Here is a 15,665-nt window from a genome sequence, read left to right as displayed (position 1 = left end):
TTCCCACGTGCTCCATAACTCGATAGTGCACAGCTAAAAGTATGAACCAATTGTTTTATAGCATAGCCGGTGGAATTGCGCATCAAATCCGACGCGAAAAACAGACAACCAGAGTGTCTATCTGTCAAAATTTGTTGTATTTCACCCTAGGACAGTGAAGGGAATCGTGACGGCGCTGATGCCGAGTCTCCTTTTCCGTTATTTTTCTCTTTTTCTGCCTCATTTAAGAACTCTAGCCCAAGGGAAAAGGTCGGAAAATTGTCTTCGTTTTGGGACTGGTGGGCCGAGTCTGTTTGTATCCATTATTGTCGCGAAATATATTATTTTTCCCTGCGCTAACAATGGCCACTCGCGCGAAGTTTCTGGCGAAGCGATTTGCTCACGCTATCAGCGTGCACTGTCAGGATTTTGAGCACGCTTATGTTTACTGAATTTGATTGCGTGGCTCTGCTAGCTATGTTATAATTTTGTATACTCACGTTTAATACTTGTTGAACAACAAGAATCCCAAGACAGCTATTTTTTATTATCATAACGTTAGGTTACTGTGGTTATGATTTATTCGCAGTTCACATCCTTTTCTGTAAGATTGCTGACTATCTGTTTATATAGGTGGCCGAAAAAAATGATGTGATTCATAATTTTTTTGACGCAAACGTCAAAAAACAGTTTAAAAATCAGTCACGAAACAATTGTCAATACGTCCAAAAGAAATGCCAAAACCTATTTACTTAATTCATGCAAAGCACTTTCCAAACAAACCCCCGATGATTTCGAAAATAATATCAACCTGCGAGGAGAAATAAAGGACTCTATCCGCATTAAAATGCGAGGAAATCACAAATTTATTTTTAAACGAAAGGTTGACCATGGTTCATTAATTCTTTTTATATCGCCAGCCGGTCCATAGCGACAGGAGATCAAAACAAGCCAAGTTCAATCAAAAACTAAGTTCATATATTCATGCATACGTTAGCAACTTTCCTTCCAGCTAATTGGGTGCTTTTGGCAGCTGGTGATCAAGCGATGTGGAGTAAAATTTCTAAATTTGACATGCAGGTGCTCGTAGGGCAAAGAAACGCTACAATTTACCTTGGAGAGCATTTCAAACAGAGGTAAAACGAGACAGTAGAGGTTAAACATTGGAGCGAATTGATGTCCCTTCCTCTGTAAATCAGAAACCGTGAAACAGTTGAACGAGGAATTACTTTAAAAGCACAGGCACCTTGGGTAGGAAATAGAATTCATGAGTCATCTGGCTTTACTTACTGTTCTAAATTAGTCGAGAACTTTGGTTAATATATACAAGAACTGATATCTGTTGAAGAGACTCTCTTTGCTCACTCGCGGAGTAAAATCAAATTATCAAAAGAGGCCAAGGGCGAAATCCTTAATGGAAGTATATTCCAGAAGTACAACTCATAAATCCATACAGGGATTTTTTCTGGTTTCCATAGACTTCCTCGCAATCTCTGGAAATATCATCGTCTGCTGGGTTGTCTTTAGAAAGCGAAAGACGCTTCGCGTTCCATATTTATATGTGTTTGCTTTAGCAGTCTCGGATTTGACTGTAGCGATATGCTGTTTCCCTCTCTGTATCCAGGCGTTTTTCGAAAATGCGTGGGCTCACGGCCATATCTTGTGCCAGTTCACTGGTTTTCTCATTTACTTCTGGGCAGGGATTTCTGTTCCAACCCTTGCTTTAACTGCAGTGAATCGCTATTTCCGTGTGGTCAAAACGCAAATATATCGCAACTACTTTTCGGTGAAGTCAAGCCTCTTCCTGATCATGTCTGTATGGGTATTTACGCTTTGTGATGGTTTCTTATCGACCTTCGTTGGACCAGTGATATATCAATACGATTCGCGATTTTTCTTCTGCATTGGAACATTCGCCAGCAAAAAGCACCGATTAATCATCGGTGTGCTATTGCACTTGGTTCATGTCTTTATTCCTCTTGTTGTCATCGTGGCTTGCTACGTGAGTGTATTCAAGACAATACGAACGCATAACGCAAATATAACGCCCTCATTCCAAGCGTGGCGAAACCAGCCTTTGGTAGCCGTGAATGCATGGGAAATACGTGTTACGCGGTTACTGTTTTTAGTGATCTTGGGGTTTTTCGTATGCTGGATACCTGTCATAATTATTGGGATTTTGTCGCACTCATCAGTAGCGAATTTACCTGCATTTGCTTACGAATTGTACACCTTTTTGGCAATGACTTCCACTGTAATCAACCCATTCGTATACGGGTTGGGGAATCGGGAATTTCGGCGAGAGTTTATGGGAATTTTTAAAGGCACATGAGTTGTTAATAGAAGTTGTGACCGTGAAATTTACTTTGGTTTGCAAACTAGTGTTGGGAATGTCTGAACGATTGAAGGGATTCAGGTTATTAATCAAATCAAAAGAAAACAACTTGGTAGCAAACCAATCAGAATAAGAAAAAGGAAAAAAAAGAAGAACAGCGTTTTTTTTCAATTACTGTACACTGACTTTGATAAAAAAAATTAAAAAAAAAAAAAAACAAAGTACTCTTAATTAACGAATCAATTACATCCACTATCAAGCGTGAACTATCAAAGGAATAATAAGAAAGACTTCAAACGTTCTGTTTAATTAATACTTTTATCCAAAAACTTATTCAAATACCGTGTCAGTGGATGGAATAAAGATTGGAGAGATTTTTCAGAGAAGCACAAGTTATCATGCGCGTAATGCAACTAATACACTGCACTACAAAAAGATTCAGTGGAAACAAATGACCATTTGTTGTCATTGTCAACTAACTGTCGCAAAAAGCTCTTGTCTTTTAGATAGTTTGTAAAGTTTTGTTTATTTTCACCCTCTGCTATTGAAACACCTGCCAATAGCCAAACGTTCTTGAAAAGAAAAATGTCGTTGAAAATATAAAGGTGTGCGAGCTCATAGCGAGTCAAAGTTAACTTCACTTCCCACTCTCCTCCATAATTCCGAATGTCAGACCGGTATATTCAGTATGGCTCACAACGGATAATTCTGGTTTTTAGATTTTCAAACTTTTCAACCAGGGTATAGGCTGTAGGCGTGAAACAATGTTTATACTTTCTCAGAGTATCTAAATTGGGAAGATTTATCAGCTGGGGAGATTGATGTTGTCCCAACCCAGTTTGTTCGAAAATCTCTTCAAAAGATTCTGTATCAGCAACTGCTATCTTTCAAATGCCACCCATGAGCATTTTTTTCAAAGTTTAGTGGAGTACATACAGTTGCCCTGGTAACATGTCACGATGTGATTAAAAATTTCAAAGCACATTTGGACGAATTTATATTTATATAGGAATTACTTTGAGAGGTAAAGAATATACAGTTCTCCCCCTCAGACACTCAGTTTAACCTCAAACAATAGTTTTAGTATTCCCTGCGAGGAAGTCTTTCAAAACTTGCAGTCTTCTGGACTTTTCGTCCTCTTCAGTGAGTCCATGTCCTTTGACGGGTGCCTCAAAATCCAGATCTTCCTGTTCAAAATACTGGGGATATTTCGTAGCGTATAACTCCCTGAGCTGTTCGAATGTTCTGCCAATAAAGCCGCCATCACTGTCTGCCTGTTCCTTAAGTTCGCTGAGACAGTTTCTCAAACTGGTTTTTAAAAACAGAAAATAATGAAATTCAGGTTAGACTTTTTAATTAAAAAATCACTTGACGCACTATGAACACAATTATCTTTGTCCTCAAGAGCTGACAAATAGCTCCAACAAAGAGTTATAACCCACTGTGTGATGCTCATCAAAAACAAGGCGAAATTCAAATTTTATGATCACTACAGATGGCACAATTAAAATCCAAGAACGCACGTTCAAGGATTATTTTACCAGCCTATTCCCAGCAGGCATCCTTTTTTCCTTGTTGTCCGCAGCTTTCAAATATAAACGCCCGCTACTTATACTCAGCTGGTTCCTTAATATCAAGTGACAATCATAATTTCTGCTCACAAAAAAATATATTCTTTTTTACACGAATGTTGCGATTTGTTGGTGATTGAAAGGATGTCAAATGGAGCCGCAAAGCACTTAGCGTTGATGATGATGATGATCATCGTCATTATCATCATAATTTTCGCTCACAAACGAACATCGAAAGAACGATAGCAGAATCAAACAAATCATAAGCAATCATGTTATGTTATTTGTGAAATCAAATTTGGGTGTACTACGTCATATTTTAGACCAAAGTCCAATTCCGTGATTAAACACGAGAAAAAGTAACTAAACTAAACGGAGAAAAACAGTGGTAGGCGAAAGTATCCACGTCAACATCTAGTGCCAAGCTCAAAATCTGTGAACGAGATTGTCTAAATTATCAAATCAAATCATGCACGCAACGCATAAATAGGTGTAATAGATCTCACCTGTATTTGTTACAAAAATTCTGCGTAACGCTAACAGTGTCGTCCAGATTGAGGACACTGTGCCACCATCCGGTCGGTATAAACACGATATCACCTGGCTTCTGCACGCACTCTATGGGAAGGTTGCCCTTCTGGTAACGATAACGATTGTGATCATGATCATGAAAACGATCAAAATTCAAAGGTATTTGTCATTGAAACTTGATACGATGAGTACGATTGATAAGATTTGCCTATAGTTCCTTTTTCATGCTGTGGTATCATGTATTCTTGCCCTTTGTTTGGTCTATCGTCTCTTTTTTGCCCTTTAGTGTTTCTATCCTGAATCTTCCATTCATTGACTTTCCCAATCTTTCAAATTGTTTTGTTTTACTTATTTTTTTCCCTGATCTGTTAAAAAAAATTCACTCGGGAAACATAGCTTTTGTGTTATGTAACGATATACGTTATCTCCAAGATTCATTTTACATTTACATTTTACCATAATCTTTTAGATATCACCCACTTATTAGCTGTTTGCAGTCTAAGTTCAAAATAAATCTGTACAGAACTTATCAGTGGTAATTAACATCACGGTAACTTCTCCCTATAACATATCAACATTATCCATCACACAGGTTATAAGAATACTCATGCTTATCAGGGAAAAGCTGTTATCTTGGTCTAATACCAAATTCTCGTAATTAATCAAGAAGGAAATGTGTAGCAGCAAGAGGGGAGAAGAAACGTCAGATCTTGGGAGTTAAAAGATTAACTCGAGGTTCATACCAAATACGGTCGGGTGTAAATCCACCAGTAAAACGCATCCTCCATGTCATAGTCTCTTTTTTGGTAGTAATTATTCTTCACACCTATATGATTAAAAAAATTAAAGCTTGCGGTAATCTCCTTTATTTGCACAGTTTTGGGCCAGTATCTGTTGTTCTTTGAAGGGGACAAAACCTAGCGATCCCTCAAAACTTCACACAAACCCGTTGGACTCCTCAGCGGCCATGTACATACAGGTGGACAAAAATCTCATTCCCTATGGTCTGTCCCTCTGTATCTCTTACAACTCGAAATTTTAACGAAAGCGAGGATTGGGAGGGGGTTTGGAAGGCTGCAGTTCTAAAGAAGAAATTTTTAGCAGGCATCTTAAAATAAACTATCAAATGTTGTTGCTTCGCTAAAACGAGATTGATCATCATTGATTCTTCTTCGAAATCTTCTGGTCACCCTATATATACCTGGCACTACACTGAGTCAGGAAATAGAGAGCATGCAGATCCTAAGGTTCAGCTGCCATCGACCCTCTCTCACTCGTCAGACATAGGGCTGTCCACTTAGTTTTCCTCATCGCTTACCTGGAATGTGGTAGACCGAGGGAGGGTACATGCCCCATAATTTAGCCCCTTGTACCAGAGCCAACCAGCCAGTTGTATTGGCAGGGTCTACGTGCCATCCTGAGCCACTCCGTTTGGCAGCCATGATAATCCATCGCCAGTCAAGGCGAAGCTCTTCATCCACATTGTTCATGAAGTCATCTGACTCCGCAAAGAAGTCTGGGATGATGTAGTCCTGCATTGACAAGAAAGAGTACAAATTTAAAAATCTAATTTGAAAAGAAAGTCCATTGTAGGAGTAAAGGGGGTGAGTTTCTGAAAAAAAGTGTGGTGTAGTGTCGGTGGGAGAGCGTAACAGGGTGATTTAGTATTATCAACTGAGTTGATAACTAACCGTGAATATAAGAAAATCATATATTTGAACTGCGGATAAAGACGTGAATATGAAATCAATCTTCGCAGTGATGAACGCTACTGGAGCAGTAGTAAAAATAAGGCCTGAAAAAAAATTCAGGCCTGTATGGGATTTGGATCCATGATCTCTGCGATACCGGTGCAGTGCTTTACCAATTGAGCTAACAAGCCAACTTAGAGCTGGTCACTATGTTGGTTCCAAATAAACCCGTGAGGTGATAAATAAATAACTGTGAATATATGAAAATCACATATGTGAACTGTGGATAAAGACGTAAATATGAAAGCGATCTTCGGGTTACTTACGACAAATTAACAGCCACAACAGGAAGAGCAACAATTCTCTTATATTTCCCATGCTAAAGAAACTAGTGTGTGAGTAGGCAGGCATAAGAATCAATCACCAATGTTTGCAAGTTTTGCCATTATTAAACGTGATAAGGCGGGTTAGAGTCTACTTCGCTTCCAAAATTTTTCGTGTTGTTTGTAGTAGATGCAGCAGACGACTGAATGCCACTGTATAGACAATGAAAATTATACTGCATGTGATACGAGCTCTTATGACTTTCCTATACGACAAGGTCAGCTACATCTTCAATAAACGCAATACATCTATAAATTATACATACTTAAGAAAGCTAATAAATTATATCCGTCACTCCCCAGAAACACCGTCCCTCAAAAATTTACCTCTCGCAGCTCAGGATACAGATCAAACACATCTGACATAAAGATAACCCACGGCGCAGTCTCGTTGGCGGCTCTCTCCTTCAGATACTTCACGTAATTTGTTAGTGGCACCGGGGTTAGCCTCTGACCAATATACACGCCGTCCTCTATGCGAGGATCATGCTGGAATGTCTCAAACAGCCACTTGTCCATGGCTTTCCAGTTTTCCATCATGCCCGTTATAATACAAGCCTGACCTACAAATGTTCATTCCTTACTCAAGACTTAAATCGGAGATTCACACAATACCCAAGTTGTCTGTAAAATGATTGGTAAGCTATTTTATATCACACAATAGGAATCAGTTGAACGCGCAATAACATCAAGGGGAATTTGAAAACTCACATAAATCTAAGTTGCACTTAGTTTGTTAGCATTGTGTGGCAAAAGATTATTGAACCGCAACTCACTGCGCAATAGCCCTCCTTGAGGAAAACCTTCGCTTTTAACAACTTAAAGTAAAATCACTTAACGATCGCGTAGTGCAAATTTACCTCCTCTGTAATTGTAGAATCAACCGAATACCAGCGACAAAGAAAATGAATTACAACCAGTACCTGGTTTCATGCATTTCTCAGTGAACTCTTCTTTGCTGGGTTTATGTATCTTTGGGATAGTACAATGTGTTTCGTGTATCGGCCAGATGTCCACTACGTCCAGTTTCCGCAAATAATCTTCAAAAGCGCTCAGTCTGGATCTAAATCTCTTTTCGTGCGGCTGAAGGTCATCTTTGTTACGCGAAGCTTTGAACAAGGAAGGAAGAAATAACGGTTTTAGTTCAGAACTTATTAATTTACTTTCTTCTCCGTTATAGTTTCACTCATTCTTTTTTGTAGACAAAGCCGTTTGCAATCATAAGCAAATCCACGAACCTGACTTAAAGTAGGAACTTGTCGTACTAGTCTTAAACAATTTACAATACTCTACCAATGTCCTAAAATTTGGAATTCTTTCCCAACATCGATTACTAGTTTGACTAGCTGTTTACTTTTACTTTAGATAGAGATGATTGATTTTTTTTAATGAAATGAGTCCGAATTGGCCAAGCCGCACATCCACATCCACAACTCATCTACAACCAAAGTGGCCTCCCCCATAAGCCGCCTGGTTTTTTTGGAGGTCTCTTCGCCACTCCATACTGTTAAACCTGCATAGATATTACATCTGAAGTGGCTAATAAATGATGAATGATGATGATGATGAAGGAGATAGGTAAGGTGTTCTTATGGTGCAATCCCTCAGTTGTGTCTCATTGACATTTGAGGGCCTGACTGGTAATTCTGTTATCAGTTAGTTTCCCCTTTTCTTGAAAGTGAATCAGATGGGATCGTACACAGCCGAGGACCAACTCATCCCTTCTCTCTTACGCTCATTTCATTAACCCTTTTGACCCGTAAGAGTGACGAATATCTTATTTCCCCCTACAATATCAACCCTTAATCAAACATTTAGATCACAAAAATATAAGGAAATGATCAGCGACTAAAAAAGCTCTCGATTGTCTGACAAATTCTCCTCGTCAGCGCTTTAGGATAAGACCTTAAATGTTTTTTTCTATCTCTAAGTGCTCATCATCTTAATCTCACACATTTAAAAAAGATGACTCTCGATTTAGTATGGCTTGAAAAATGTATTTCTAATTTGATAGCGAGTCATCAAGCCATTTTTAAACTCGATAATACCCATCAACCACACAAAATGATCGTATTCTAATTGCAATGACTGGTATTTATAGAATACCATCGTGATCACAGCTTCAAGTCTTTTAAATGAGAGCCAGTTTGAAGAAGCAACACCAGAGTATGGTGAATTTAAAATTCAGTGTTAAGCCCGTAAACACTCGAACTTGAATCAAATACACAGCGTCTATCTTAAGAACCTGCATGCGCTTGACCGCTGCGCAAACTCAGCTAATTCATGACCGATGGGTGCCGCGGATTTTCCACATACGCCCGACCAACCAAATTCCTCTGAGTCGTGGGCTAAATGAATTAAACAATGTTCACGATAACACGTAGAAAAACTCACTCTAAAATCCAAACATTTACTCTGATTAGCTGCATGTAAATTGTTATGCTTACATTCCATTTGATCGCCTTCGATGTGAAACGCATCAGACTTTTGACACAGTTTCCTGCCATCTTTAAGCAATCCACATATTTTCACCTTGTATTCGCCACTTTTCAAGGTCTCAGGCACGTGTACTTGCTTTACATAAACTAATTTTCCGCCAATTTTCTGCGGAAATATTATATCAGTTGAGTACGCATGAGCAGTATGATCTCTGCCGTCCGTAAGTTCCACATTCCAGTTGTCGACCTCCCCCTGATCATATGCGAAGGTGACTCGCCTTGCCTTTCCATTTGCGACCCATAAACTCGTATTTTTAGGAAGTAATATTTCAAATAGTCCGTCTGTAAGGCTGGCTAAAGAAGGAAAAAAATGACAAATGATAGAGATATTTGTTTAATAGAATACAGGTATGGTAATCAGACGTCTTGAGTAGCTCTTTTTACGTTTGATACAAGTTCATTGTAGCTGCTGTTCCAACAGGTAAAATCTTGATGATGTAAATGTTCGAAGATGGCGTACTCAAGTGAAAGATGACTGATGTATTCAGTGAATAACACATGCAGGCATACTCGGATAAAAAGAACTCCAATTACTCCCGATAGGAGTCGAACCTAAAATCTTCCGATTGGTACTTCGGATGTTCCTTACCACTGAGGCAAAGGAGCCTTCCACTAGTCTATCACACTCAAAACGCAAATTTTTTTGTCCTTTCCTGAACGATACTCGAACAATTCCATCGACCTCGCAGAAGTATGATAGGTGTGAAAATGACAATTCAGAGTCACAGTCTACTGGTCAAACGAATCTCTGTGAAAATCGTTCGTTTACATCGGAAAAGCTGATTTAAATATCTACCATAATCTGAGCTCGAAATAATCACAAATTCTAATTTTCCCTCGATACATAATTAGGTTATAAGGGCTGTGTTATTAACGCTATCAAATCCATTCAATCTTACCAGGTACAAACAACAGAAATATGATCGTGTATATTAACGCCATCTTTATTTCCCTTAAAACAAAATAAAAGAAAAAATTAGTTTCTGCTATGTGGGGAATATTTAAAAAGAAAATGCCTGGGCCACTCAAACCGCAAAATATCAAGTTGGGAACATAACACTGAATCACAAGTAAGTTGACGCGGGTTAAACCACAGTCATAAAACCTCAGTGCAATGATCTTATTTGCCTATGGTAGAACTCATCACAAAGTATTTAAGTTTATCCAGGGGTTTCAATAAATTTCTGCATAGGCGGCTACGTAACGATGGTGTGAGAGGCCGCTGTGCCCAGAAAAGGGGCTGTAAGGGGAAAACCTAACAGAAACCTTTACAGGCGGCGGTAGACCGCCAGTATAGCCGACTTTTATTCTTAAGACGCTAGGTATACTCCAAATGCTGATCACTATCGAGTCTCAAAGTTGAGTGAAGCAATACATTAAAATTAACATCTCCCCTACCAACTATATAACTGTATAGTTTAAGCAGCTCTAATTATTGTCGATATATCAAGTTTTCTTTTGTTCTCAAGATCATGAAAATAGAGGTTATACTTACAATGCCGAGCGAGGTTTAACGCTTTTTTCTGTAACTTTTTCCTTATTGCTCTTTGCGATATTTTATGATAGAGGCTTGATCAGTTCTCCGCACTCGATAGGAACCAAAGACACCTGTTTTTGTTTCCACCATTCTTGTTGTCCAAACACAGCTCACAGGCTGAATCAACAAATCTGTAAAACTCGACGTTTTAAAAAGAGGAATGAATGCGAAATTTTCATTTTTATCTCTTGTGTTGTAAAATTTTGGTTAAATTACCTGATAATTCAAACCTTTCCGAGAATTAATTTCGTCTTAAAGATCCTTCGATGACCTCGCCTCGATTCTGTGACATACCACCTTTATATGAATTATCATGATGAAAAAAAAATTGGCAGACGACCGAAAATTTGCACCATTCACTTAGACACCTTTTTAAAAATGAAAGACTCAACAGTTAACTACGAGTTCAGATTCCTAACACGTATCCTGCGCATCTACGCACACATCAGATCATAGTCCGTGTTCGAGCATGTGATCATGAATACAAATATTGTGTCTGTATCACACGGTTCGCCATATTGACCGGGGGCAAAGAAAGTTCCTGGGTTCTAATAGAGAAATGTATCCTTTGTTTACCCTTGTGGCGCTTGGTTCGCTATCGAAATGATCTGAGCGTAGCACGAATGAAAAAATTCATAGTGCGGCGGCTAACGATAAATAGATCAATCAAAGCTTCCTTGATTGAGGATCAGTTTGTCTTGTGGGATCACGGCGCAATCTTAGTGAGGAAGATTAACGAAACACTTCTTGTCATTTTAGCACAAAGAAGTGTCGAGGAAGTCTTTTCCTGAGCGTTTCGAAACACGAACGTTTCTGATTCACAAATATCGATCTTTCAGAACCAGTGGAGGGACGAATATGCAGCAATTTAGAGCGACATCTCACCAAGAGATGCGAGTGGAGTTCATATCGCATTTCTCGCCGACGCACACGGAAGAAGCATTTTGTTGTATGAAAATAATGAGGTCTAAGTGCGAACTGTGTGATGTGAACTTACTCGTTGGTGAACCTCAGCGGCGGATTGCCGCGCATCGACTCGTGTTGGCGTCATGTAGTCCATATTTTCAAGCCATGTTTACGAGTGAGCTAATTGAAAGCAGGCAAAGAGATATAACGTTGCAAGGAGTCGATGCTGATGCCATCGAATTACTCGTGGACTTTGCTTACACCGCGCGCATTCAAGTAAGCGAAGATAATGTGCAAGCTTTGCTCCCCGCGTCGAGTTTATTACAGCTAACAAGCGTAAAAGATGCTTGCTGTGAATTTCTTAAGAATCAACTTCATCCCTCAAACTGTCTTGGTATTCGAGCTTTCGCTGACACTCATACCTGCGTGGACTTATTGGAATCTTCGCATCGTTTCGCCCTTCAGCACTTTTTGCAAGTCTCGCAAACCGAGGAGTTTATGCTCCTTTCTGTCGAACAAGTCTTGGATCTCATCTCTAACAGTGACGTGAACGTAGAAAATGAGGAGCAAGTGTACAATGCGGTTATAAACTGGGTCAAGTTCGACGTGGACAATCGCAGGGAATTTGTAAGAGACCTGTTACCATTTGTGAGGCTTCCCCTGCTGACTAGAGAATGCTTAATGACCCGCGTTGAAAGTGAAGAATTGATACGAAATACCCCAGACTGCAAAGACTTGCTCATCGAAGCGATGAAGTACCACCTTTTACCAGAGCAGCGCTCAGTGCTTCAAAGCCCCAGAACTGTCTCCCGCAAGCCTACAGGACAAGTACCAATCTTGTTTGCCATTGGAGGGGGCAGTCTGTTTGCCATTCATAGTGAGTGTGAGTGCTATGATCCCAGGATTGACAGATGGTGCATGGTGACTCCCATGTCAACCAAGCGTGCCAGGGTGGGTGTTGGGACAGTGTGTGGGAGAATTTACGCTGTTGGTGGATATGATGGAAGTAATGACTTGGCCACAGTTGAAGCTTACTGTCCTCAGAGTAATCAGTGGTTGTCAGTTCCATCAATGGGAACGCGTCGTAGCTGTCTGGGTGTTGCTGTCTTAAATGGTTTGATTTATGCCATTGGTGGCTATGATGGAGCATCCTGTTTGAATAGTGTTGAGAGATTTGACCCTTTGACAGCTCAGTGGACATCAGTGGCAGCCATGAACACACGAAGGTATTTTCTTCTTTTGGTGGATATTTGTACAAATAAAATTACTTTCTAGCCCCAAATATCCATCTTACATCTTTTTTTTTTTTGCATGTATTATGCAACTTTTTACAAAATTGGTAATTCAAGTGATCTGACCACGACAACATTATTTGTAGTGAAAATCCAAAGAGCAGTGAATAAACCATAATGGTAAAAAAATTGTTAAGAATGAAGAATGTAACACAAATTAAAATTGTTCAACTGAAAAAATCTAGCTGCTCAATTCCTCAAGCTGAACAAAACATTACAGAACTTTACTATTGGACTCTGGGAGTTCAGTGGGTTTTACATTAATTAAAATGCTCTTGATACTGAACTGATATACCTTGTATATTTTGCTGTCAATTTCTTGGAGTGGATGTCCTTGGAGGCCAAAAAAAGGTGTTGTTAACTTGAATGGCCCTTTCTTGAGAATGTCTCTTGAGAACAGCCACAAGAGGTGTTAATCCTTTAGATCCCAGAAGTAATAATTTATTATTATTATTAACATGTCATTTCTCGCTGTAATATCCACACATTATCCCAGAAAAGGGATAGGTTGAAGTTGTTTGTTTGATTTAACACCAAATTCTCATAACCAATTTACAAAGAAATGTGTAGCAGTTAGTGGGGAGAATTAACAAACAGATCTTGGGAGGTAAAGGGTTAAAGCCATCAGTAGCCTCCTGGGTGAGCTTTGCCAGTTGAGGACATCACAGTACTGTGTAGATCTCCTCAAGTGACAAGCTATAGGCAAGCTAAAACATGTCTAACATTCTATGTGACTCAAGTTTGGACTGCAAGGCCCCCTTTTTGCCTGTTTGGTTGTGCTCCCCTGACAGATTGCCAATCTTCCGCCAGGGGTCTCTGAGAAATTTTCTAGTCTGTAATGCAAAAAATATAACCAAAAAAAGTGCACATAAGATAAGGTCTGTTGACATGAGTGTCATTTAAGAAAACTTCTAGCTGCACAGCCAGCAAACAGTGCTTAACTACATCATAGAGAGTGACGTACACATTTGATTCTTACCTTCAAACACTTTCTTCCCTCAGGCGGTATGTGCGCGTGGGTGTAGTGAATGGCATCATCTATGCCATAGGAGGCTACGATGGCAGTGCACACCTAAACACAGTGGAGTGCTTTGACCCCATGACCAACACATGGAGAATAGTTGCCAGTATGGCCAGCAGAAGAAGCAGTGCTGGTGTGGCTGTACTGAATGACATGCTGTATGTTGTTGGTAAGTTACAAAGTGCAAATTGAATTGGAGTCTTCCTTTTCTGGCTCTTTGAGCTGCAGCTGTTTGTAGTCTGATGTAACGTTTCCTGTGCTTAGTCTTAGTTTAAAACTTACTGTAAGTGGGATGAACTGGTGTACAAAATGGTCATCCCCCAGGGTCTGTTTTAAATTTCCCTTTTTTCTTTGTCTTGGTCTCAGCACAAGCTTTAGGTGGTCATCATCCATTCACTCTGGCAAAGGGCTTACATTCAAAATGTCAGCTTTAAAAACTCTGTACAATGGCCAATTTACTTTATAAACTAGTTTGATCAAACTAAACCTCCAAATGTGTTTGTTTGTTTTTTAATACTCTGCCATGTTGTCTATTTCAATTGCAAACCATGTCATCAATGCTACAGGAACTCAACAAATATAGTATTTAATGAAGTGCCATTATTTAAGAATTCTCTATTACACCTCTCTTGCCATAGGTGGTAATGATGGAGCATCTTGTTTGAACACAATGGAGCGCTATGAACCTGTTGCTGATGCATGGACTTGCCTGGCCCCTATGAGTATTCGCCGCAGCACCCATGATGTGGCAGTGATTGACAGCATATTGTTTGCAGTGGGAGGTAATGATGGCAGCTCCAGTCTTAACAGTATTGAGAAGTATGACCCAGAAACAAACAAGTGGACATCAGTTGTCTCCATGAGCACAAGGAGAAGCAGTGTTGGAGTGACTGTGGCTCATGTTTTGCTGCTCTGAAGCTTATACTCCTTGGACATTAAAAGTTTATTGAGTGACTTAATAATAAATCATTTTAATTAATATAATTTTTTAAGTTGTTGAATAAAGTGGTAAATTTGTACCACCTGTACATATGTGAAAATTAAGTTATTCTGCAGAGGTGTAAAACTGTTTCAATGACTTTGACTTACAAGTCTCTTATGTAACTGTTTGGTCTAATGTCTTGCAAAGCACTCTCTACCCCACCACAGGCTGCTTCATGATAGGGAACCAGAGAGATGTGTAGTGAGACCAAACAATGACTGCAATGAAGACCATTGACTGCCATGTATATTTGAAGAGTTAGAGAAGTACATTCTGTAATATACATGAAGAACAGTGTCGTCAAGTTACACTTCAGAGACGTAGCTTGCTATTTGGCTCTAGTATATCGAGACCTGTCTCCAGTTGGTGACTGAAAATTATCACAGGGTCAATCCTTACAGAAGCTCGAGTTTTTTCAGAATTACTTTTATAAAATAAATTTTAGTGCAAATCACTTGTGAAGATCAATTTGCTACTTGTTATTGTAAATATTACAATGCACATTCAATCCTTAATAGCACATTGATGCGTCCTTTGTTCTGTATTCTAGTAAACTTTCATGTAGCCTTGTTTTGTGTTTTCTGCAAAATTCATCATCTAATATCAGAGAAAATTACATATCAACATTTTGTGTGTTTTGGGGTATTTAAACATATACTGCAGTTTAAGTATTGCAGCTACAATTAAACAAATATCTTCTGAATATGCATTCTCATGCAGATTACTTCTTTGATATTGAGTTGCAATTAGTTTGTTTTGTAAGATTTTGAATTTGGACTTTTCAGTATTTGTTATTAAATGCATGCAAACTTTTCATTCTGTTGTACTTGTTGGACCATGTGATATGACAGTTGTCACTGTAGATGAGTTGATTGCTTTTTATGTTGCATTGATTTAGAAATTGAATGTACAAAGTTCTTGTATCTAATAAAGTTAATC

General features: G+C 39.1%; 3 protein-coding genes across 3 annotated transcripts; 2 read left to right on the top strand and 1 right to left on the bottom strand.

Annotated features, from left to right (window-relative positions):
• Positions 1-1,274: 1,274 nt before the first annotated feature.
• Positions 1,275-2,468, top strand: LOC131775376 (melatonin receptor type 1A-like). Its single transcript, XM_059091474.2, has one exon. The coding sequence runs from the start codon at positions 1,394-1,396 to the stop codon at positions 2,309-2,311; it is 918 nt and encodes a 305-aa protein (XP_058947457.2). The 5' UTR covers positions 1,275-1,393; the 3' UTR covers positions 2,312-2,468.
• Positions 2,469-2,632: 164 nt separating this feature from the next.
• On the bottom strand, positions 2,633-11,039 carry LOC131775383 (bifunctional arginine demethylase and lysyl-hydroxylase PSR). Its single transcript, XM_059091480.2, has 10 exons — positions 10,742-11,039; positions 10,484-10,656; positions 9,888-9,940; positions 8,938-9,282; positions 7,414-7,599; positions 6,818-7,053; positions 5,735-5,948; positions 5,160-5,242; positions 4,392-4,522; positions 2,633-3,622 (listed from the first exon to the last, which is right to left on the bottom strand). Exons 3-10 carry the CDS (start codon positions 9,928-9,930, stop codon positions 3,382-3,384), a joined length of 1,479 nt encoding a protein of 492 aa, XP_058947463.2. The 5' UTR covers positions 9,931-9,940; positions 10,484-10,656; positions 10,742-11,039; the 3' UTR covers positions 2,633-3,381.
• Positions 11,040-11,130: 91 nt separating this feature from the next.
• LOC131775382 (kelch-like protein 17) lies at positions 11,131-15,654 on the top strand. Its single transcript, XM_059091479.2, has 3 exons — positions 11,131-12,657; positions 13,726-13,913; positions 14,383-15,654. Exons 1-3 carry the CDS (start codon positions 11,384-11,386, stop codon positions 14,658-14,660), a joined length of 1,740 nt encoding a protein of 579 aa, XP_058947462.1. The 5' UTR covers positions 11,131-11,383; the 3' UTR covers positions 14,661-15,654.
• Positions 15,655-15,665: the final 11 nt, after the last annotated feature.

The sequence above is a fragment of the Pocillopora verrucosa genome, chromosome 9 (assembly GCF_036669915.1).
Source record: "Pocillopora verrucosa isolate sample1 chromosome 9, ASM3666991v2, whole genome shotgun sequence".
Lineage (NCBI taxonomy): Eukaryota > Metazoa > Cnidaria > Anthozoa > Scleractinia > Pocilloporidae > Pocillopora > Pocillopora verrucosa.
Note: the sequence above shows the minus strand (reverse complement) of the source record. Positions and strands in the feature narration are given on the sequence as shown.